Consider the following 25,833-nt stretch of genomic DNA (forward strand, 5'->3'; position numbering starts at 1 on the left):
ACATTATGTTTATCCATTAATCTGTTCATGACACTTGGGTTGTTTCCTCTTTTAGCTATTGTGAATAGTGTACAAGCATCTGTCTGAGTTCCTGCTTTCAAGTACTTCGGGGATATCCATTAATCAGTTGATAGACAGTTGTTTCTACTTCTTGGCTATTAATGGTTATTAATTACTACTTGAGATTAATGTTGCCATGAACATTCGTGTACAAATTTCCATTTCTGTTGGTTTCATTCTCTTTCATTTCATTCTCTTTTACCTAGGTGTGATATTGCTGGATCATATGGCAACTCTATGTTTAAAAATCTGAGGAACTGGCAGACAGTTTGCCAAAGAAGCTGCACCACTTTACATTCCCAAGGGCAGTTCCAATTTCTCTACATCCTCAGCATCGCTTATTATCTTTTTGATTACAGCCATGCTAGTGGGTGCAGAGTGGTATCTCATTGTGGGTTTTTTTTTTTAAATTTTATTTATTTATTTATGACTGTGTTGGGTCTTCGCTGCTGCGCGTGGACTTTCTCTACAAGCAGCGAGTGGGGGCTACTCTTCATTGTGGCGCACGGGCTTCTCATTGCGGTGGCTTCTCGTGGAGCACGGGCTCTAGGCACACAGGCTTCAGTAGTTGTGGCATGCGGGCTCAGTAGTTGTGGCTCATGGGCTTAGTTGCTCCGAGGCATGTGGGCTCTTCCCAGACTAGGGATCAAGCCTAGGTCCCCTGCATTGGCAGGTGGATTCTTAACCACTGCATCACCAGGGAAGTCCTCATTGTGGTTTTGAGTTGTGTTTCCCTGATGGTTAATAATGTTGAGCATCTTTTCACATGGTTATTGGCCATTTGTATATCTTCTTTGGAGACCTGTCTATTCAGATCCTTTGCCCATTGTTATATTGGGTTATCTGTCATTTTATTGTCAAGTTGTAATAGCTATTTACGTTGTATAAATAAAAGTTCCTTTTTGGATATATGATTTGCAAAAATTTTCTCGTATTCTGTAGGCTGTCTTTTCACTTTGTGATATTATCCTTCAAGGCACAAAAGTTTTTAATTCTGATGAGGTCCAGCTTATCTATTTTTTATTATGTTTCTGCTTTTGGTATCATATCTAAGAAACCATTGCCTAATCCAAGGTCACAAAGATTTACACCAATGTCTTCTAAGAGTTTTATGGCTTCAGCTCTTGTATTTAAGTCTTTGGTCCATTTTGAGTTAAGTTTTGTATATGACATAAGGTAGGGGTACAACTTCATTCTTTTGCATGTGAACCTGTAACAGTCCCATCACCATTTCTTAAAAAGACTATTCTTTTCCCAAAGAATTGTCTTGGCACCCTTGTTGAAAATCAATTGACCATAAATGAGGGTTTATTTCTAGGCTCTCAATTCTATTCCATTGATTTATGTGTCTGTCTTTATGCCAGTACTACAGTGCTTTGATTACTGTAACTTAGCAGTAAATTCTGAAATTGGGAAGTTGATGCCTATAACTTTGTTCTTCTTTTTCAAAATTGTTTTGACTATTCTGCATCCTTTGAATTTATATATGAATTTTAGGACCAGCTTGTTGATTTCTGCAAAATCAGTTGGGATTTTTAAAGGGACTTAGTTGAATACAAAGATCAATTTGGGGAATACTGTCATCTTAACAATATTGTCTTCCAATCAGTAACATAAGATGTCTTTCCATTTATTTAGGCCTTCTGTAATTTCTTTCAACACTTTGTAGTTTTCAGAGTATAAAGTTTATACTTCCTTTGTTAAATTTATTCCTAAATATTTTAATCTTTTTGGTGCTATTATAAGTAGAATTGTTTTCTTAGTTTCATTTTCGATTTGCTCATTACTACTGTATAGACATACAAGGTCTGGTCCCTACAATGAGACCCTTATTCTATAAAAGTGGTTCTGCTTCTATGATCAAAACCTATTTATGTTATTATAAACAATACCACTCTGTGTGGGATCTTGAACATTTGTCGGGACTGGGGTGTACGGGAACTCTCTGTACTGTCCACTCAATTTTTCTGTGAACCTAAAATGGCTCTAAAAAATTGTCTATTAAAAAACAAATTAAAAAAAATTGTAAAGGATAAATACTGCATGATTTTACTTACATGAGGTAGGTAAAGTAGTCAAACTCGGAAACAGAAAGTAGAATGTGGTTACCAGGGGCCGGGGATAAGGGGAAAATGGAGAGTTGTTCAACCAGTAAAGAGTTACAGTTTTGCAAGATGAAAATTTCTAGACATCCATTGTACAACAATATGCATAAAGTCCATACTACTGTACTATACACTTAAAAACAGTTAAATTGGGGGGAAATTGGATGAAGGTGGTCAAAAGGTACAAACTTCCAGTTATAAGATAAGTAAGTACTGGGGATGTAATATATAACGTGATTAGTATAATGAACACTGCTGTATGTTATATGTGAAAGTTAAGAGAGTACATTCTGAGTTTTCATCACAAGGAAAAAAGATTTTTTTGCTTTTCTATTATTTTGTATCCATATGAGATGATGGATATTTACTAAACTTATTGTGGTAATAATTTCATGAGGTATGTAAATCAAATCATTATGCTGTATATCTTACACTTATCCATTGCTGTGTGTCAATGATATCTCAGTAAAATGAAGAAAAAAGGGAAAAAAAATTGTAATGGTTAAAATGGCAAATTATATATATATATATATATATATATATATATATATTTTAACCATGCACACCAGAATAATTTGAATCTGGTAAAGGGAAAGCAAAAGAAAACTTTAAAATGTGGTGGGGTGAGAGAGTTGGCGGTGGAGATACTATCATTTACTATATAATTCTGTCTTTCCATCTAGAATGAGGATATACCTTGAAGATAGAGTTCATGGCTTATTCATTTTCATGTCTGAGTAGTCAATATTACCTTTAGTTAGGAAAAGTACTTGAATGAATGAATGAATAAATAAATGCAGAACAGGCAGGGATGGAACAAGTAAAGGTGTAAACAGTGCCCAAGGTCATAAATGACTGGGGAGACTGACTCTTTAGTGAGTGACAGAAGATCTGTGGCCTGAGGGACATCTACAAGTGAGTAACGGTTTCTCTCCAGGCACAAAATGTAGGACATGATATTAAATATTCAAGAGATACATGACCTAGTTTTTTGGGGGGCTGGGGGTATTGGGTTTTCAGTGAGCTCTGAGCATACACAGACCTATGTAGGACAGGTCCGTGGACACAGAGGAGAACAAAGCAAAGGAGAGCAGCCTTTTACCCCGTGGTCATGTTTCAGGTCAAGCAGTCCTCTCTTACATAATACTTCCTGGCTATGCTCTGGAAAATTCCATGTTTCATTCACTTCCTTGCCACCTCCCTCTTTGAACTCAGAATCAGACTGTAAGCCTGTGGGCATCTCATGCTTCTTGACAAGGATAATACATTTTGGCAGCATGGCATTCATTCATTTATTCACTCACTCACTCACCCACCCACCAACCACGGCTAAGATAATTCCTACCACTGTAGCTGTTGGTCAGGACCCTGAATATTTTTGAGGGACTGGTCAATCTCTTCTTTAAGTTTCCAAAGAAATAAAAGCCTTGACATCACTACTTATTATCTCTGAAGGTACCAACCACTGTGGAAATTTAAAAACTAACTTTGCTATCCTAGTAGAGATGAGACAAGAAGAAAAGAACCTTACTCTTGGAATTCTGGCTTTATGAAGAAAATATGGAATGTCCCCATTTGAATGCATCCCTGGTGGGAGATAGTTAATCTCTGGCAATGGACGATATGCGTGTGTGAGGACACTGTTTATTCTAGACTTTCTGCAATTTACAAACTGAAACAAATAATGGTGGAGACATTTGCAACTATGGGAAAAAGGGTGTTTACAAAGTGGGAGAAAATAGACTAAATAGGCTTCAATTACAGAAAATTTCTAACACGGCAAGGGATGGACTCCATAACAGCAGAAGGTGCAAAGGGTTATGAGTCATACTTGTTGCAGCAAGTATGTCAGTTTCAGAAATGAGCATCTACATGCAAGGTCATGTTGGTAAACCCTGGGGACACCAGACAGGAAAATTTTCCTAGGCCTCTTGTTTTATCTCTCCAGCCTTAGATAGAGCTTCTCAAATACCAGGTCTTAGTTTAGTGTTAAATCATTCAAGCTCAAGGGGCTTCTCACACTTTCCTTTGGAAACTAATTCTCCTTTCCTAAATCTTTCCTTAAATGGCATTGCTCACAGCAAGTCTCCTTGTGAGAAGCCTGCAACAAAGAAGATCTCCTTTCAAAATTCCCACACAGGTCATTTTCTTTGTCCACTTAGGCTTAGGTCTCTCTGTCTCCCTCTTTTTAAAGCCATCTGTCTCCTTTGCCTATTGCACTGCTTCCATTTTTAGCACTGAATGTCATATCTAACTCCCCAAATACTAGAGTAAAAATGAGGTCCAACTCCAAAGCACAATCCCTAATTTTCTATCTTGGTTGTTACAGAAGTGTTCACATGAAAAACATCAAATTGCTTGTTAATGGTCAAAAGGGGTCTGCCTAGAATAGAGAAATTTTAATGAAAGTGAGGACAAGTTTCCCCCATGTAGAAACTGATGTTGACTACACGGGCTTTCAAATGGATTTCATGTCTTTATAAAAACAATAATCAAACAGCAATTCATTAGAGATGAGGAAGGGAAACAGTTTAGTATCCATACTGGTTTTCACGAGAAAAAGACACTTATCTGTTATGGGGGGAAAGAATAACTATTCTCCAGCTCAGTTAGCAAGAGAAGGTGTAAGTTCACAAGTGCATAATAGTCGAAGATTTTTTTAGGATAAAGGGAAGGACCATGGTCATTTGCTCTTTTTTATATAAAGCTCAAGACAGCAGTGCACACCCAAACACTGGGAAATATACCACTTGATGGAAAAAAAAAAAAGAATGATGATTTTATGCAGTGAGATTCTGCAGTTCATTTCTTTATCAAATGAGATTGTTTCACTAAGTTTGGTTATGACTTGGCAATCCTTACTTAAAGTCAACATGAATTTGAGCCAAGAAAAGATTGTAGAAACCAGGCCCACGGAAGCAGAAATTTGGTCTAGAATATTTTCCAAGGAAAATATTGATTGGACATTTTTCTTCCTTGTACAAAAGGAAAAAGAATGGAACAATTATTGAATATTATGTATCAGGTCCTATGCTATATTATATACAGTATCTCATTTAATCCTCAAAATAGCCCAGTGAGATAACTAATGTTAAGTTGCTCTACGAAGTTACACAGCTAATTAAAAAAAAAAAAAAAGTGGAATGGAACCCAGGGCTCTCTGCCACCAAAAACTAGATCCCTCTACAAGGTGGTTTCTTTCTATCATATTTCTAATAGCCCTTTTATATTTTTAAAACCTGACCATAACTCACCACATAGCTCTCTCTCCCTCTTGTTGATTCAGATTTTTAAAAGTGTTTTAAAAGATATAAAATTACAGACACAGCTGAAATCTCTGTGTACCTTAACCCAGTTCCATTTCTCCTTCTATCCCAAGTGTCACACTATTCTTATTCCTCTGCAGTGTTTTTTCCCCCACATGTTTTTAAGATTTATCTATGTTGCTACATACAGCTTTAGTTCATTCATTTTTACTCTACATAAGGAACATATCATGATTTTTTAAAAGATCGATTCTTTTGCTCATCTGCAATGAACATTATTGTAGGAGTCTTCTTTTACATGAGTCAGAACTTTCCCTGGATTACATACCTAGGGATGGAACTGTAGGATCCTAGAAATAATAATGATAATAACTGACACTTAATGCTTATTTTGTGCCAAACATTGTTCTAAATGGCTTATATATATTAAGTCATTTAATTTTCACAATAACCTTATGAGGATTCTGTTATTATCTCTGTTTTACAGACAGGAAGTAGTTTGACTCTAGAATCTATGCAACTTTACTGGACATTGCCTAATCTAATCATTACCTCCTAAAATGATTACATCAATTCATACTTCCACCATCAGTGTATGAGTTTCAACATCCTTGCCAACACTTTTGGTCAAAGTTTTTAGTTTCTGCTATCCAAATATGAAGTACTAAGTTTTTCCTATATGGATAACCATTTGTCCTGGCACAATTTATTGACTAGTCCATCTTACAGCACTGATTTGTAGTGGTATCTCTATGATATTTCAAGTTTCCACACACATGTGGATTCTGTTCTACTGGTTGCCTCTGTAACGATACCATTCTGCCTTAATTATTATAGTTTATAATACATTTTAATATCTGGTAGGACAGAAATTAATTGAGATTCGAATGAAAATCATAATAGTCTGTTGTTCTCCAAAATTGCTCTTTGATGATTTCAACCCTTTGGTCTTCCACGTGAAGTTCAACACCACCTTGAAAATTTTTATGGAAAGAAATCTGTGCTGGATGTTCTGATTTCTCCTTCAGATCCCCTTTCTACTCTTCACCTTGCTCCATCCCCATGAGGCTGTCCTCCAGATGGACAGCATCAACTGGGTCCCTTCATCCTGGATTCAGCCACTGAGAGTCAATGACAGGAGAATGAAGAACAAGAAGGAAAACAGGTCAAGGCATTTTCCCCCACTGGCTTTCTTGCCAAAGGGCCCAATCAGCAGTGGCTGTTCCTCTACCCAAGGCCTGGCAGATTTCTCCTAGATCTACAGCTACAGCACTCTCTGGGGTCTGACAACTGCTCCACCTCTTGCTGTTTCAGCCCGGGGGATGCTAAGGACTTCTTGCCTTTGATAGCTTAGGATGCTTCACCTTCCTCTGTTGGTTTCTTGGTTGTCCAGACCTTTGTAAATAAGCCCTTCATTGCCTCTCTTCAGTAAACGCTTTGGTGTGTGCCATTGGTGTCCTGTCAGGCCTTTGACTAATTTAAAATCTATTACGACTTTGATTAAAATTTCATTTAATTTCTCAATTAATTTGAGGATAATGGACAACTTTTATATACTGAGTCTTCTTATCCATGAACATGCTATAGCCATTTATTTAGGTCTTCTTTCATCCCTTCAATTTCCTTTTTTTTTTTTTGCGGTACGCGGGCCTCTCACTGTTGTGGCCTCTCCCGTTGAGGAGCACAGGCTCCGGACGCGCAGGCTCAGCGCCCATGGCTCACGGGCTTAGTTGCTCCGCGGCATGTGGGATCTTCCCCAACCAGGGCACGAACCCATGTCCCCTGCATCGGCAGGCGAACTCTCAACCACTGCGCCACCAGGGAAGCCCCTTTCAATTTCCTTTTATAAATTTTCTGTAAACATTCTGCATATCTTTTCTAAGGATTATTCCTAGCTTCTTTGTGCTTCACTGCTTTGGCAAAAAGGGTTGTTTCTTTAATTGGTTATTGCTGGCCTGTAGCAACACCATCAATTTCTGTATCCAGCAAAAATTCTAATAGTTTGTTGATTCTCCTGGATTTTCTATGCAGCAAATCCTATCATCTACAAATAAGGTCAGCTATGTCTCTTTCTTTCCAAATCTTACATTTCTTATTGCTTGTTCTTACTTCATTGCATTGGCTAGTACTTCCATACAATGCTGAATAGAAATGGTGTTAATGGGCATCCTTGTCTCATCTCTCTTAGCTCTCTCTCCACTGAGTAAAACCACCATAAATCCTAAAGCTATGCCTCCCAGCTTCCATTTGCCTTTAAATAATTATATTCAAATTAAATAAGTCATATTAGCCAAAAAGTCATGTGACTACCATATGCCCTGGAGCATACGATGTAACATTCTAATATAGAAATGACAGTCGCAGTCTACACTGAAATAGCCTTATGTGAGTTGTAAGCCTTGGCTTGGGTATAGCTAATTTAAACAATAGGGTTCAACCAATTCCTGTATAAGCCACCATCAATTCATATACTAGAAATTGCAGAGGTGATCACACCAAACATCACATGATTTACCATGTTAGCTTTTGAAACTGGGGGGAAAACATGCAGAAAAGAAATAAACAGCTCTCTCTCTCTCTTTTAATGGATGTAATAACAGAAGAGTAATGAGGTTGGAAAACAGATGTGGACAAAAGAAAAGCCCATGCTACAGTGTGGCCCACACAATCTGGAAAGGAATGATAAAAAAAAAAAACAAAAAACTTTACAAGCTGTTTTGAGTCTTGAATTAAAAGGAGTAATCAAGCAAGGCTGACTTATAAAGGGTCAGAGGGTAGCATCCTGCAGCAGAGAATAAGCAGAACCCCTTTTCCTGAGCTGTCCCCTGCCCAGCTGAGCCCAGGAAGGAGGATTTTCCCGTGTAGCAGCCTCTCTGAACACATTCTAGATTCCGGGTTTAATAGCTGCCATCTAACCTCTTTCCCCTGCCCACCCGCTCCCCAGGGAGGTACTTCCTAATGGGTTGGCCCTTTTCAGTCTGGTTTTAGTCTCTGGCTCTTTATATTCTGAATGGGGACACCTCAGTCTCTTTCTATGACTTCCAGGCAAATTGTGTCAAATTAGATAAATGTGTTTGATGCTGGTTTGGGAGCTCTCATTCTCTGATTCCTTCCCACACTCTGTTCACCACGTTTGCCTCCTAGAGTCAATTAGAATGTGTATAATCAAAGAATTCCAACTCAAATAGAGGGTTTTTAAAAAAAGAAAACAAAATTTTACCAGTATACATATAGTAAAGCAATATCAAGAGGCAGATGCAGCATATTGATAAAAGGAAGATAAAGCCTTATCCTGTTTCCAAGGAGATTAACCACACGAAGATAATTTTTTTTTCTGCTCCTATGGACACTGTTATTAATGGTGTTTTATGGAAGAACTGTCAGACGCTCATCAGTTTACCAAACTATGTTAGTCTGTACAAAGCGTCTCTCAAAATGGTCCTGTGAGAAAGCAGTCTGCTGCAGTTGTCTGACTGGGCCTCTGAAAGCTTTCAAACTCAGCTACTGAAGTCCAGCCAGCATCTAATTTTACCCGTGAGTTCCAGGAGAGAGGAAAGCTGGTGGGAAGATTACAGAGTTCCTTGAAGCTCTGACCTACAACAGGAAGAGAGTTGTCAGCCTTCATGTCTCTCACCCTAAATCCCAAGGCAAACAACAGTGGCGGGGCGTTTTATAACACGTTCCCATTGTAAAATTGCATATTTCAGAAACACGATGCTGGCTCCCTCATTTTCCATAGACCTCGTGTCAGTATAAATAGATGACCTTCAAATGAATATTTTTACTTAAGCTTTTCAATTTGAGTTTTTCTAATGTACTTGGGCTTCTCTGGGTTTTCTTATAAAACGGTAGACATCTACTGCTTTTGAACTGGCTAATGCCCCTACAGATTCAAGTCTGATCACTACATTAACGTCCCGGGAATTTCTGGTAATGTTAGTGTGAAATGCCACAGTGACTTCAGAGTTTCAGGGGCATTTTGAGCTTTTTGTAAACAGAGTGGAAAAATGGGGCTTTGAAGTTAAGCCTCGCGTTCTGCAGTTAGTAATTTGACCAAGTTACCTAACTTCCCCAATACATATCTGTAAAATGGGTGTAATAATACCTTCCTTAAAAGGCTGTATGGGGGGGGCTTCCCTGGTGGCGCAGTGGTTGAGAGTCCGCTTGCCGATGCAGGGCACACGGGTTCGTGCCCCGGACCGGGAAGATCCCACATGCCGTGGAGCGGCTGGGCCCGTGAGCCATGGCCGCTGAGCCTGCACGTCTGGAGCCTGTGCTCCGCAACGGGAGAGGCCACAGCAGTGAGAGGCCCGCGTACTGCCAAAAAAAAAAAAAAAAAAAGGCTGTATGGGGGACTCGTGACAATCAAGGTTAAGCAACCTGCCCAGTGCTTAAGTCACACAGTTCAATAAGCGGTAGCTACTGCCAACCCGAAGTGATAGACGGCAAATCCACAGTTATCTACAGTAAAGATGGCACAGAGTGACACCTCCTAAGGAAAAAGATGACCTCAGGCGCCCCTAAGAGCACGTGGAGGATCAGCCAACAGGAGAGCAGAAGCGATAGCCAGTGTCTGGTGTCAGGGAGATCTCCAATATGATTGTCCCAGGCCAGTAATGGACAGCTGCCTGCTCCAGGACTGGTGCCCTGGGAAAGAACATGAGCCTCTTCTTGCTGGTAGGCTGATGAAAGGGAAATAAACAAGAGAACCAGCTCCCGTGGGTAGAAAGCTTAAATGGCTTCATTAAAATTCTTACGCTGATAACTTGTCTTCTGGAGCAGCAGTTCACACAGTAGCCAGTAACCTAAGGATGGACCATGACTTAGGCCACCCTCAGCTTCTCCAGAGTTAAACAGATGATCTGATGTTCTCAGCTTCTGTGGATAGGAACTGACAATTGCTATGCTATTAAAGTCAGAGCTGGACTCTAATCAGAACAAAGCACAAACCATACCGGAACGCTGACCATAACTCTGGGTCACTATCTGGCTGAATTTCAGTGTTCTCAAATTCTACGTGCCCTTGAGAAGAAGAGATATCAACACAGATTAGTTCTGTGAGTTCTGCTTACTGCCCCCAGCCTCTTCCGATGTAAATAAAAAGTAAAGATCGTACTACTGTTAACTAAGCAACTACAAAGTACCAGGAACTACTGCTAATCTACCCCCATACCACTCTTCTGTCTGCTAGAAAGAAACATTTTAGAAGGGGCTCAGCTACCAGAAATCTTCCTCAGTATCCGATAGACAATAACAAGGTTACTCCTGACATTCAAATAAGCTGTTTAGGAGAGAAGGGCAGTGTATACTTAGACCCTTGGGTTTAAGAAGGAAACATCTTTTAATCAGAAATGAAATAAGAATCCCCAAGAGCTCAAGGCTTGCTGCAACATCTGTCAGTTTAGAATGGATTAATAAAATTAAGAGGGACGGTAAAATCTTATCTAGAGGGAATTACAAATACAAATCCATATGCTGGAAGGGGATGGAAGAGTCAGTTAATATTTAGCTAGTGTTCTGTGATTCTTCCAAGAGTAACACTTGGCTTCCCAAATAAACTAAAGAGAGTGTATACCAATCCTCGTTACATTAGATGAGCCAACTAAAATTATTATCAATAAATCCCCTGTTTAGAAAATCATGGCAGAAAGGGTGAGCAGCAGAAAAGGCTACGAGGAGGAATGGTATTTGATCTCAAATTGGAAAGATGAGTAGCGCTTCTATAGGTGTGTACAAAGGGATACTGATGACAGAAGGGCTTTTCAGAGGAAGGAGACAATGTGCACAGAAATATGAAGGTGGCAAGGTGGAAGGCATGCTCAAGAGATGATAAATATTGGGTTGGCCAGAAAGTTCACATGAACTTTTTGGCCAACCCATTAATTAAATTCGGCACAAGCAAAGGGTTCATCTAAGCAAGGAGCAGGAGGTCAGATAGAAAAGATCGGTTTGAACCAAAGTGAAAATGGGAAGGGAGCCTCCAGTTTATCATTGTGAATATGAGGCACTGTGCTGTCATTTCATCTAGATTCATAGACTCCTTTGAGGTGGTTTGCTATTCACATTTGTATAGAAGAAGAAACAGGCTAAGTGAAAGTCCCACATTTACGGCAGAACAGAGTCATATTTTTGAATTATTTGATTGCTCCCCAATTCCATGTTCCCCCCACTACACTGTGTTACCTGCAACAAGAAATTAATGAATCTGGATTTCTATTATTTGAAGGTGACAACACTCAGTAAAGTTTTTGAGGGGAAAATATTTTGACATGATCAAACTATTTGCTATTTGGGGATACATAAAGACTCTCCTGGGGCCGCTGAAGTCTTCCATTCAAAGGAAGGTAACTTGGTAAAAAGTTTTCTTGAAGGAATGACTGAGAATATGGGTTGAAGGCCAGGGTTCTGGCCTTTTTTAGCAATGTGATTTTAGATGAGTTTCTTTCTCTAAGCCTTATCGGCAAAATGGGGATGAAAACATCCATCTCACAGGTTTAGATTTAAAAGGGGGAAATGCTCTATAACTAGAGCATAATGTAAAATTTTTAAAAATCCAAAATTCTTGAGTTGGTAGAGAAAATACCTAAACAGAATTTGAGTTCACCCCCAGAAACGGTTCAGAGACACACATAAGTGCAGTAGTAAGGCCTACCCCTTACTTGTAGGCTGTTCAAAGACCATCTGCAGGGGTTTCCCTGGTGGCGCAGTGGTTAAGAATCCGCCTGCCAGTGCAGGGGACATGGGTTCGAGCCCTGGTCCGGGAAGATCCCACATGCCACGGAGCAACTAAGCCCGTTCACCACAACTACTGGGCCCACGTGCCACAGCTACTGAAGTCCACGCACCTAGACCCTGTGCCCTGCAACAAAAGAAGCCACTGCAACGAGAAGCCCGTGCACCACAACAAAGAGTAGCCCCCGCTCGCCACAACTAGAGAAACCCGCACGCAGCAACGAAGACCCAACACAGCCAAAAATAAATAAATAAAATAAATAAATTTATTAAAACAAAAACAAAGACCATCTGTAGCGTTTGGGGGTTGGGTTTAAGGCTAAGGAAATTACTTTGGGTTCCTGTGCCACAGGATACAAACAACCCTAAAAACCCTTAGGTCCCTTTTTTTTCTCTTTAACATTTCTTTTTCTTTTTTTTAATTGGAGTATAGTTGATTTACAATGTTGTGTTAGCTTCTACTGTACAGCAAAGTGAATCAATTACACATATACTGTTGTTTTAGGTTCTTTTCCCATATAGGTCATTACAGAGTATTGAGAAGAGTCCCTTTTGTAATGGTTATTTTTGTGTGACCCTGTCTCTTGTTCACCTTTGTATCCTACTCATCTCTCTCCGGGCCCCAGACTCAATGGTTTTAAAGGCAAGAAGTGGGCATCAACCTCAAATGCATAGCACTCCACGGACAAAGACATTCTGTTTAAAGAAATCATGAAAAAAGAAACTACCTCTTGGCTTGAAGAAGGAAGGCTTAATGACCCCATGTCGTCTGGACCAGCTCAGGGTCACTTTGAAGGCACTTTGAAACACAGCACTTCCATGTTAAAAAAGAAGCCTCAATTATGAGTCATTAGCCCGTTTAGCCTATGACTATGAGTAGAGGTTGACAATGGGCGGGAAACATTTTATTAAGTGTAAAAAGTAAAGATTAAAGTCAGAAAATAAATATGATATACTTTTGACTTGGAGTTTCAGAAAATAAGCTTCTGGTTTGATCAGACTCAATTTTCAGGGGAAAATGGATAATGTGGCAACTCCCATCCCTCAAGTCTAGGAGCAAAGTTGCATGTAAGTAGCTTGGCAAGGAAACTAGCAAGGGCCCCCAAATTCCTGAGAGCCAAACGCCATCCACTTATTATTTTATTAGGTGTTTTTCACTGAACGTATAAACAAATTGCCAGGACTTTACTATAAATAGCTCAGGGAAAGAAAGCTGTGGTAAGGGTCTCCACATGAGCAGCTCAATCAGGAAATCTTTAGTCCCCAAACTCTACACACGGTGTGGTCAAGCAAACACGTCTTTAGAAAAGTCTTCCCAAAAAATGATCATTCTGATGGAAAAGCTTCACTCAATACATGCAGTTGGCACTTAAGTCAACTACCAAGAAGCACAAAATCAAGTCTACTCTGATTCCAGGGCCCTCACTCACACCACAGGGGCAATGATATGCCCACTGGGGTTCTAGAGAAGGATGGGAAGGCTCATGGGTGCTGATGATATTCAAAATCTCTGACCACTGGAAGTCACCACCAGTTTCCCACGATGATTTCCAGACATTGTCAAACTAAGAAGAAATGTAGGAAAGTGGAATGTGGAAACTAAAGAAAGTGTATCATGGATGTCTTTTAGAAGCTATAAGGAAAAGAGACTTGGGCGCACTCATCCAAACTCTCTTCTTACCTTGTCAGATGACCTTGAGATGAAGAGTTACCTCTTGAGATTTGCTTTTGCTCTTTGGAAAATTAGGAACGTGATTAGCTGCTGGGAAGGGTATGTTCGACAAGCATCAGAGAAGGGAAAGCTTTGATATTTTCATCCAACTCTGGGGCAGAGATGAGGATGGAGAATCGGTTCCAATCTATGGTAGCTCCAAACAGAGCAAAATCTGAAACTTCAATAAGTCTTTGTGCTCTTTCTGTGACAATTACAGCTCTTAGAAAAGCTGCTTCAGTGCCGTCAGAACAAATTGAGATTAATGAAACTAAAAAGAGTCCCAAAGAGGAAGGTACCAGGTGTTTCAATGTAGCCAGGCAATCCCAGAGCTTAAAACCTTAAAAGCGAAAAGCTAAAATATTCTTACTGAGAGTTGGGATGAATTTATGGTTGATTTTTCTAGGTAAATAATAATCAGTGTTGTTGTAGTATTGTTGTTGCTAAGTATGCAAGACCTTTCCAGCAATCAAATACTATACTTACCTGCTATTTAAGCAGTGTAGTTAAATTTTCTAATCTTACCAACTACTTGGTCAATCATTTTAGAAAAACAGGAAAACTGATTTGACACAAGGGCGAAGGAGAGATAAAAGCTCAAGGAGGGCTTCCCTGGTGGTGCAGTGTTTAAGAATCCGCCTGCCAATGCAGGGGACAGGGTTCAAGCCCTGGTCCGGGAAGATCCCACATGCCGCGGAGAAACTAAGTCCATGTGCCACAACTACTGAGCCTGTGCTCTAGAGCCCATGAGCCACAACTACTGAGCCCGCATGCCACAGCTACTGAGCCTGCACTCTAGAGCCTGTGCTCTGCAACAAGAGAAGCCACCACAATGAGAAGCCCGCGCACCACAAGGAAGAGTAGCCCCCACTCGCGGCAACTAGAGAAAGCCCGCGCACAGCAACAAAGACCCAATGCTGCCAAAAATAAATAAATAAAATAAATAAATTTATATTTAAAAAAAAGCTCAAGGAAAAGACAATTGATGCATAAACTAAGAAAGTAATTTTACTTTTTAAACCAGTGAGCCTATGTTAAGCACAGAAATGTGCTTCTCACAGTTTTTAAAGCAGCTGGGAAAGTAAGTCTTCTTTCAGGTAGTACCATATGAGGCCTCAAAGGACAATGCTTAGGGTGAGGCAGTAGCAGCCCAACAGGGTTAAGTCTCTTCAAGGTTTTAAATAAAAAACAAACATCCAAAAAATAAAAGCATGAAGCACAAAAAACAAAGCAAAACACCTCCCCCCCCCCAAAAAATCCACTTAATTTTTATAATAGGGATTGTTCTCTAATACCTAAGGAAGGGGTTGGTTCTCTTGAATTTTTCTTTAGGGTTGTCTCTGTGCTAAGGAATAAGGTCACAACTGGGGTTTTAATAGGGTCTCCGTGGGCCTAATGTAGAAGAAAAGCTAAAGGACTGAGGTCTTGTGGGTATTATCCTCAGGCTCTTTCTCCTCCAGTCTTCTTTTATATATAAATAAGACAAGAGTTCCAGGCAATTGTGAAGTTAGGGCAGCAAAACATAAGGCAAATTTTATCTCTCTGAGCCTCAGTTTTCCCACATGTAAATTGAGGAGACTGAACTGTAATATATAATCACTCAATCATCCCCAAAGTCCCTTTCAACTGAAAGTACATAACAAAGATAAAAATGCAAAACAAAAACAAACATCAACAACAATCAAAGAAAAAAAAAACAACCCACTTCTAAACCTCTACTCCTCAGCTGGAATCTGATGGTAGGACTTCATGAAACACCAGCCCAGAGGTATTCATAACCCCTCAATCCTGGGTCTGACAGCCTCCTAGTGATAGAGCTCATGTTCCATCCCCCCCAGGTCCAAATTCCTGAGGGTGACTGTCGAAACAATAGGGGTAACAATGACATCACAATGATAGTATTGATAATAAGGCCAATAAATGCTATTATTAATGATAATAACAGCTAACATTACTGAGCTCTTATTAAGGGCCAGCCACTAGAAACGTCACATCTATTTACTCAGTCAATTCTCGTAACAACTCTATGAGGAATTAACCCTGATATTATCTCCATTTTGCAGATGAAGAAACTGAGGCTGAGGCACAGAGCAGTTAGGCAAGTAGCAGGAGCAAATGATGCAGCAACAAATCACTGAATCGCCAAGATCCAAGGGGGAGGGGGTCCACAGGGCTCCTACACAGCACCGCAGGACGCTAAGGACAGGACAGAGCTCCCAAGAGAGAAGACTTAGCCCACCGAGGTGGAGCCAGTGGGGTTAGCCGACTGAGAACTGAGAGCTACGGGTTGCATCTTGACTCTGCCACTGCAGTTAATCCAAGTCAATTTCCTTGTCTGTAAGACAAGGGCAGAGGATGAGATAACCTTTAAGGCCCTTTTCAGCTCTGACATTCTCCATGAGGGACCATGTTCCATAAGGACTCAGCAACTGCTTGATTCCCAGGCTTTTTTTTTTTTTAAGTTCTTCATTTCTATTTTAAAAAATTGCATGTTCCCGTGGCCCTGGAATGCCTGCCTCTGGCCCCTCTGGAGCCCTGGGTTATGTGAAAGCAGCCGTGCCAAGCTGGCCCATGGGCGGGGCCGAGTCTTCCTGGCTGGCCTGTGACATGTTCCTGACGTACTGTGTGGTCAAGGAGCTGGAACTGGGGGGGCTGAACAAGGGCCAAGCCTTGCACTTCAGCTTCCTGACCTGGCAGCCATTCAGAGAGACCCTGCTAAGTGCTATTTCCTAAATACACTCTCTTTTCATAACAATCTTACCACATTGCTTTCCTTTACAAGCGCTCTTAAAAAAGGGAACTGGACTCCTTCTGCTTAATCTACACAGACTACATTTGGAAACCATCAGAAACTGAACTCTAAACAAAACGTTATTAATGTGTTGTAATCTGCCCTCTATGTTGCAGATGAAAAGAAAATGTTTTATAGTTTCAGAGCATACGTTTTAATTGCCTTTTAAGAGTGCATATACTTTTAGTACTTAGTGTTATAAAACTGTAGTATCTGTTTCTTGATAACTGTTGAGTGATCTCAGCTATTTTTATTAGTTTTTTTTCCTTATCCTTTTCTCCCTTTTTCTCCTAAACTGCCACCCATCAAAGTTCCTTTAGATCAAGCTTGATAGAGGGCTCACATATTTGAGATCTTCCATTATAAATAGCTTCTTAACAACATCCACCTCACTATAAAACACTTGTTCCTGAAAATGAGTTCTATAAACAAAGATGGAGTGGGTGGCTTTGTCTAATAAGCCAGTATAGCTGGGAACTGTGCAGTCTAGCCTTTTCCCAGTTTGCTATTGCTTTTTTATGGGGGCCAGATGACCCACGGAGATCTGATGCTCTTGCTACTTTTCTCAACTGTACAGGCCTGTCCCAAGAGACTAACATATCAGTCATCAGCCCAGAGGTTTCAAGGGCAGAGTCTTGGACATACCAAGATCCAGTTTGCTTTTCAGCAAGGAATCCCAAATTCATTAGAATTAGGCCTGAAGTTAACAGAGGATTGGGCTCTCCACCAGCTTGTCACCAGGCTGACAACTCCCCGGAAGGCTGGGTCACTTGACAGAGTCTGAGGGGCTGAGGTCTCCATTGTCCCACCCTCCAGATGGACAAATGATGCCCAGCTCTTGGACCAGTGATATAAACCTGAATCACAGGCTCACAGGAAATGAAATGACCTTTCTGAGCGAAGGGTTTCTTGGGGCAGGGCCGGGGGATGGGAGCATTTGGCCATCTGGATTCCTGGCCAGGAGGAAACTGTCTCTTGAGTGGTCCAAGTATTAAGTACTCCCAGTGACACAAAGCACCACAATGGCAGCCACAAATGATAAAACCTTTCCAGGAACATCTAATATAACACAATGTTCAAAAACCAGATTTACAGAGACTCCTTCGACCAGAAGGATCCATGGAGATGATGTAGTCCATCACTCATTTTCAGGTGAGAAACTGAAGCCAACACGGGCAAGTTATTTACCCAAGGTCTCATGGCCTACGGGAGCTCAGAAACCTGGTTTCTAGTTCTCCACCTGGCTCTTCACCACCTACAGGATGACCATCGGTGAGTAAAGGAAGCGTCACTGAAGGAATTCCCTTTAGTCATCTGAAAATGGGACCATGTGCCCTTTAATTTCAGTTTCTTTTCAGAGATAGCCATCTTCCTTATCTCAAACATTAACTCAAATGTTTCTTATGATGTCTCCAGTGTTTCCCTAATGTCTTCATGACTCACTGGATATTATGGCTTGATACAGTACAGAGCAGTGCTCAGTTACAACCTTAGTTTCTAAAGCAATTTTTTTTTATGAAAAACAAGCCTTCCTCTCAGTTCCCTTGCCATCAAAACTTGCACAATATATTGAGAATTCTTGCAATGGCTCAGCAGGGCCGATTTTCATAATGTGTCAGAATCCACAATGTGAAGGAGCAGTTGTTTATAAATCTATCAAAACTGAATTTTTTTTTTTTTGGTCTGCATTGGGTCTTTGTTGCCGTGTGTGGGCTTTCTCTAGTTGCAGTGAGTGGGGGCTACTCTTCATCGCAGTGCTCAGGCTTCTCATTGCGGTGGCTTCTCTTGTTGCGGAGCACGGGCTCTAGGCGTGCAGGCTTCAGTAGTTGTGGCATGCGGGCTCAGTAGTTGGGCTCGCAGGCTCTGGAGCGCAGGCTCAGTAGTTGTGGCACACGGGCTTAGTTGTCCCGCGGCATGTGGGATCTTCCCGGACCAGAGCTCGAACCCGTGTCCCCTGCATTGGCAGGCGGATTCTTAACCACTGTGCCACCAAGGAAGTCCCCAATTTGTGATTCGTAATCTCTGGGGCAGGTGACATTTTAATAACCGAAAAAAATCGGCTCAAAAGAAAGCTTTGAAAAATTGGGTCATCCTATTTTCATACTCCAGGGGTCTACAAGCTAGATATGGCAAGTCTTTCTCTTTTTTGACAGATCATAGGTCAAGTGGTTATAATTATAAAAAGATTGGACAGAGAACAGCTACTTAAACATCCTGGAAATAACTTCTTCTACCACCATTTTATAACCACTTCTAAAGAATTCTCTTCTGGGATGAAACAATGTGAAACCAAGAGTTTCCCTTAGACAGGTTAAGGGAAAGCCCTTCCATTCAGTCATTTTTGCATTCATTGGTGCTCCTAAAACAAACTGGGTATTTTTGTTTGTTTTTTTTCCGTCGTGCCATGAGGCATGCGGGATCTTAGTTCCCCGACCAGGGATCAAACCTGTGCCCCCCGCAATGGAAGTGCTGAGTCTTAACCACTGGACCGACAGGGAAGTCTAAAACAAACTGTTTCTCCACCCAGGGAAATAATTCTGTGTTGGGATACTGGAGTCCATCTCTGCTGCCGAGATCTCTCTCCTTAAGATCTCAGCAATATAGTTTTTGGGTGTGTTTCATGACCTTTTGTGCTAGCAAATAAGCCTTTGGAGGATTAAAATTAACTTTCTCATCCTAGTTTAAAGAGTGCTCTGCTCTGGGAACATGAAAAAAAAAAAAAAAAAGCCCGAGTTCTGTGCCAAATACCCAGTCTAGCAGTGCTGATATTGCTTTCAAGGCTCTTACTTTAAAAATAAATTTTTACAGGAGTAGCAGAGAAAGTAGCAAAAGAATATACAAAAGCTCCTCTTTTTAAGATCAAAGAAGAATCAAGTTTTGTGTTACAAGTATTTGAGAATATACTACTACTTTAAACTACTCCAAGTGGTTTAAAGCATTAAATGTGCCTCAAACTTCCTGACCTATAGATCTAAAAGTAATCACTCACCTTGACCTATGTATCCTAATATGGACTAAATAGAATATTCAATGAAGTCCTGGTATCATATGTGTTAGGAGCCTTAAAATCAGGCTATCAGAACTGGTCATCTGCCCACAGAGCTGGCTAGATAAATTTCCACAATGACACACTCCTGGAATGAACATTGAGGGACTCAGGTCAGGGCCACTTCCTGTTACGAAAGCACAAGGCAGACAAATTCTCACCATATGGCCTTTACCCTCTGATCTTATATCTTACCTGTCCTCCCCTCAGCTTCAACTCAAAAATCTATTCCTTTACCTCTGGACAAGCAACACAGGGAAACTGTATTAAATCATCCAAAGCAAAATACAGGCCTTTAAAGTGCTTCAACTTTCAGACTCAAACAGGGTGCCACCCTTGATACGTACAATCAGAAGAAGTTCCTTTGGCTGCCTTCGTGGGGCAAGGATTCAAGAAGTGTTCAGGAAGGCAGAAAGCTCTCCAAAAGAAGCTAATTCAAAAGAGATTTCCAAGTCAACATCCAAACCGAAGAGATGTGGAAAAATTCAGAAAAGCATCCTAACAAAACATCCCAACAAAGTACCCTAACTCCTTTTTGCAAACCCACAGCTGGTAGGAGCAAAGTTCTAATGTGACAGCCTTTTAAAGCAGCAAGTTGCAACCACAAGTGTGGTTGCTCTTCCAACATTATTTTCTTTGGGAAAATTACATGGGTGGGTAGGGAAGCAAACCCAAGAGGACTGCAGTTTACAAGTCCCGAGGCCTGGGAAGTACGATGCACAGAACCTGGGAGTGGGGACCTCATGGTAGAGAGGGGAAATCTAACCTTCTTGTACAAAGGTGGCTAAGATCTCTGGCCGCTCTTCAGGCAGAGTATACTGCTCTCTATGTGCAAAACTGATCAATAAAATTTTACTGGCAAGGCAAAAGGAGGAACATCTGCTCTAGTCAAGAGCAGCTGTGGTCAGCAATAAGGCAGCTGGCACAGGGTCAAGGCTGTTCTTGCCGGTAGGTGGTATTGTGGTCACCAGTAATTACTTTGGAGAATTTCACGGAGTCAAGGATAACTAAACAGACAAAGAACATTTTATTTTACTTTCTATCTTTAGCCCAGGAGCAAAAATCGTGACATGTTGTATAGAATTCAGAAGCCCGATGCAGTCCATATTTTTCATGGCAGAACTTTTCACCTCGAAGACTGGAAACCCTTAAATGTAAGTATTTCAAAAAATATGTTCTTGACAAGTGACCTCTCCACTCATTATTTCTGATTGAACAGTTCCTGTAGATTGCATTACTCTTTAAGTGTTTCCTTCTGAAAGATATATTATAGAATACTTTAAAGAAAATGTGAAAATTATATTTAGCAAATCAATAAATGGTACAAGTTTTTAAAAACCTCATCTTTATCAAATTTCCATGATATCTTCAAAGTTAAATAAACCCTACAGTGAATGGGAATTTGGAATGTAAATATAAATCTGTTCAATGCATGCAGTTGATAATTTTTCATGGAATGATGAATGTGAGAAAGTAGCAGTTACATTAATATACACTGTACTTAAAAAATTAAACACTTGGGAAATAACCTCTTCAGCCGCTGGAAAATGACAAAGTCTAAGACATTTCAATCAAGTTAATTTCAGTAGGAAAGCAATGCATTTTTCCCACCAGAAACTATATGAAAAAACAAATTAACCAAAATGGGTCTCTGAATGATGGGATAACATCAGCCTCAAGGAGAACTTCATGACTGCTTGTCAATTAAGTTATTCTACACACATATTCATAGGCAAAACTAGCCACATTCATTTTAAATCATGTCAAGGCTGAATGGTCGATATTATATTAAAACGAAAGCATGATTTGCATTAAAAAAGAAAAGGAAATTCTCTTGCCAACCAAGAGAGCTCACCTGCAGCAGCTGGTATAATTCAGGTATTCAATCTCCAATCAGGCCATGCCAGGTAGGTCATGTCCAAAATATTACTGGATATACAATACTACCCCTAGTGTACCCTCTGATGGCTGGGGCTCCTCGAAATCCTTAGACAGTTTTGGAAGTGGAGGGAGAGACCCAGGGACCAATTTCAACCTACTTTAGACCTACTCCTAACTCAACCATCTCTAGAATGCCACCTTAGACCAGGCCTGGGGTCATGATAGGTCCAGGGTTCTCCCAGGACAGAAAACAATCCTTGATCAGTATGTAAGGAAGGCCAAATCCAGGTGCTAGAAGGCTGGGATTGTAAGTGTCAGCCCTGTCAATCGCTGTACATAGATCACTTGAACCCTCAGAGTGTCAGGTTTTTCACATGTCAGAGGAGGAAGCCTTCCAGCTTTGACATTACATTGAGTCCACAAAGAACAGGTCTCTAGACCTAAAGAGGTGTCCCATCAGCTCCATATCCCTCAGGACTAGGCAGTAAGAGGTCCCCTAACAATCTCCTGTTGTTTTTTCTTTCAATGAGACTTTCACTACCATTAAAAAGAAGTACTAAATTTAGGTGTTCCCTGAGGAACTGGTTTTTATGATAGCCCAACATCTCACAGTTGTTACGTTAAAGCCTACCATCTGAAACCACTGAATGGTAGGCAGAGGACTTCTATGACTTTGAGTTTTACATATAAAATTTCGACCAGAGAGAAAAACTGATTGACATCGGATAATATGGGAACAACTTTTACATCTTCTAAAATAAGCAACTTTAGGACTTCCCTGGTGGTGCAGTGGTTAAGAATTCACCTGCCAATGCAGGGGACACGGGTTCGATCCCTGGTCCAGGAAGACCCCACATGTTGCGGAGCAATTAAGCCCATGCACCGCAACTACTGAGCCTGCACTCTAGAGCCCACAAGCCACAACTACTGAAGCCCGTGAGCCTAGAGTCCGTGCTCCGCAACAAGAGAAGTCACTGTAATGAGAAGCCCGCGCATCGCAACGAAGAGTAAGCCCCCGCTCGCCACAACTAGAGAAAGCCCACAGCAGCAACGAAGACCCAATGCAGCCTAAATAAATAAATAAATAAAATAAGCAACTTTATTAATTTATCAGTAATATTTGCTTAAATACTGCCTAAAATTATAGTCTATTACACTGCGTTTAGGAGGATGAATAGTGAAATCACAAATCCTATGGAGTTTCAGTTAAGTCTTAAAAAACATTGCTCCTTCCCTGTATATCCCATTTTGTAAAATGTAGAATAAATGAAGTCTGTGAGCATCAGGCAATTTTAATAATAAAGTAAAAATCTTCTGAATTTTACCTATTGTTTTTCTTTTATGACACATTTTTGCTAACTTCTAGTCACACTGTTTTCAAACTGATGCCTTTGCCGATGCTATTTCCACAGACTGAATGAACTTTCCTTAGTTTTTTTTTTGCATTTTTTAGCGTGTTGAAAACCTACTTATTTGTCTTCTAAAGACACTATCTTCTAAAGAACTGGCAAAATAAATCCTGATATATCCAATAATGAGATAGTATGCACCCCATTATATGAGATTATAAAGTTCTCAATCTGTTTGGAAGAAACTGGGATTAGGGATTAGTTCATAAAGGCAGCGCGGGACATGACAATCTTTGGAAAACTGATCAACACTATTCCTTCTCCTAAACATCGGCTCAGAAGTGGGATAAACCTCTGTAAAAAAGCAGGTTGACTGGCAGAAGTGAGGCTCTGAAGGTGAATTTTTCCTTTAGCTTCCTGAATTGCAGGTTCTTTTCATTTCAGGAGATTGTTAACTGCAGGTTCTGTACAGCAGCTCTGCTAACTGCAGGTTCTGTACAGCAGCTCTTTGCTATAGCTTGCAGTCAGTGATGTCTTTCTAATTGGAGGAAGGGTCTAAGCGTCACGGGCTAGTCAGTGAGGAAGTTCTCATCATGTCTAATGCATCAGATATAAAGGGAGGATAGCTAGAATCTGGGTCTGGCAACATTAACCAAATATGGACTGAGTCCAAAATAGACATGAAAGTTATTAAAACACTCTAAACGTCTTTATGTGTTTTAGGTATAGTGACTTAGGGCTCATCGGGACATATCTAAGAGTCTCTTTTGGGTTCTGATATTTATACTGTCTTCTTCATGTTCTTGGCTCCTTCATCTTGAATAACAAGAGCCATTCTGGTCCTAGATATACTTATCACCGAGAAACCATTCCCCTTTAATTAAAACACACACACACACACACACACACACACACACACACACACACACACACACATTGAATCTTATTCTATTATCCTGAAGGCTCTTAGCCTTCTCAGAAAACTTAAGCATTTACTCAACAAACCTTGTTTCAACCCCTATGTGTCACATGCTATGAGTAGGGGAGAAAGTACAATTTTAAACTGGTTTTATCTCAAAATTATTATTTTATTAGGCTTATTTACTTTCTCTTCTCTTCTGTTATTAGCATAAGGAGATGGCTAAGTCATTTGGGGTGTGTGTGTGTGTGTATGCGTGTGTGTGTGTGTGTGTGTGTGTGTGTGTGTGTGTATTAAATCCTGGCACAAGACAACAAGTAGAGAACAGCAGAGCCAAAGGGAGATACAGGCGCTCGGTGGTCAAACAGGCTGGTTCACTGGCTTTGCCACTCTCTCCTGTATACCAACCTACAAATCGGTAGAAAGAGCAAACTCCTTATTGATTTCCGGAATCACCTTCAAATAGTCAAACCTCTAATGTCAAATCTACCTAATTCAGTGTGTCTATCGTATTGAGGGTCCCCCAAAGAAAGCCTAATTGGATTGTAATTTCAGGTTGGCCTCTTCTGAAGAGTGAGAGACAGGGAGTGAGAGTTGTCGGGGAGGGAGCAGACAGTTTCTCATGGCAAGAGTCCTCTCCTGTCCAAACAGAGGAAAGTTCCCAAGTAAGGGTGGCATATTGAAATCTAATCAAATGGCTAGACTATTTTTACCCTTGAATTCATCAAAATCCTCTCAAGAACAACCACCCTTGGTACTTTTTAAGAATGCTTCTTTTGGGGGAAGGTTTTAGTTAAGACTTACTTCAGTGTTTTTGAATTTAATTTAAAAGAAATGAGCCCTTTATAGTCAGTCACAGGGCTGAAAGACACAGGTAAATGAATCCAGTCTACTGAATAAGATAAGATCGGTCTTGAACTTCTTAGAGTATGTGTGCTAAAATGGATACGTTTTAAACGAGCATCAACTACAACTCATTCCACTGTAATATCATGGTGCAGTGGAAAGAATATGGACTTTGGGGTCAGATAATCCTGGGTTCAAAGCCTGTCCCTATCACTTATCTTAGGCTCAGTTCTCTTAAAAATATAAATACTATTCTATCTGGCAGGAGAGTTGTGAGGATAAGAAAATATGCACATAAAGTGTTTATCAAACACACGCAAAAAAAGTGTCTATCACAGAGTAGGCATTCAATAAATGGTAGTTACTGCTATTATTATTATTATTATTATATGAGGTGACATGCTTACAGTTCCCAAACATCCAAATACCCACACCAAAAGGCAGGTCACAAGGAGAATGTAACTGCCCTCACAGAAAATCCCAATCAAAATATTTTTATCATATACATATTTAAAACTCAAGTATAAGACTTTTAGGCCTGCGAACTTCCAATACAACAGTATGGCTTCACACACCTGAGTGTTCTTTTAAAAAAATATATTCACATTTAAAAGGTCAAGTTGTAAAGCCATTTGATTAAAATAGTAATAAAAGAGTAAACATTAACTCACAATTTCTCCTTTGGTCTTTACTATTCCAAGCGGTATCACCTCCCGAATAAGTTGCACCTTAAGACATTGTAAGATTATCTTGATTAAAATCTTTAAGTTCTTAATTTTAAGTAGGGAAAACCTAATCTCCAAAAGCTAAGTTTAATACTTTTAGCATGATCTAGATCTTAACAGTAGCATGTTATCCTCTGCTACTCCTGAAACATGACTGCCCAAAATAAATGAAGTTCCCTTTTTATATTAATTTTAGAGCCACTGATAAAAATACAAATGATTAACATCAGAAAGGAAGAATTGCTCATCGTTAGGCCACCCAAATTTCCAAAAGCATCATAAGTTATAGAAAGCTTATCTCTGGAATTTCAACAGTTTTCTCAAAGGTGTCAGAGCTATCTACTAGAGGCCTTGCAAATTGAATTAAATAACAAAATAAAGCAAACAAATACCCACCCCCCT

At 40.2% G+C, this 25,833-nt stretch overlaps 1 protein-coding gene across 6 annotated transcripts in view; it reads right to left on the bottom strand.

The window, feature by feature from the left end:
* Positions 1 to 25,833, bottom strand: part of BCAS3 (BCAS3 microtubule associated cell migration factor) — a 570,722-nt gene that overhangs the window by 101,480 nt on the left and 443,409 nt on the right. For 4 of the 6 annotated variants that reach the window (XM_060135885.1, XM_060135883.1, XM_060135884.1 and 1 more), the window contains one exon: positions 25,378 to 25,434. The exons of the other annotated variants lie outside the window; for them this stretch is intronic. In XM_060135885.1, coding sequence (XP_059991868.1) covers positions 25,378 to 25,434 — 57 coding nt within the window. The remainder of the gene's footprint in view (positions 1 to 25,377; positions 25,435 to 25,833) is intronic. 6 annotated transcript variants of the gene reach the window in all.

The sequence above is a fragment of the Lagenorhynchus albirostris genome, chromosome 20 (assembly GCF_949774975.1).
Source record: "Lagenorhynchus albirostris chromosome 20, mLagAlb1.1, whole genome shotgun sequence".
In the NCBI taxonomy this organism is placed as follows: Eukaryota; Metazoa; Chordata; class Mammalia; order Artiodactyla; family Delphinidae; genus Lagenorhynchus; species Lagenorhynchus albirostris.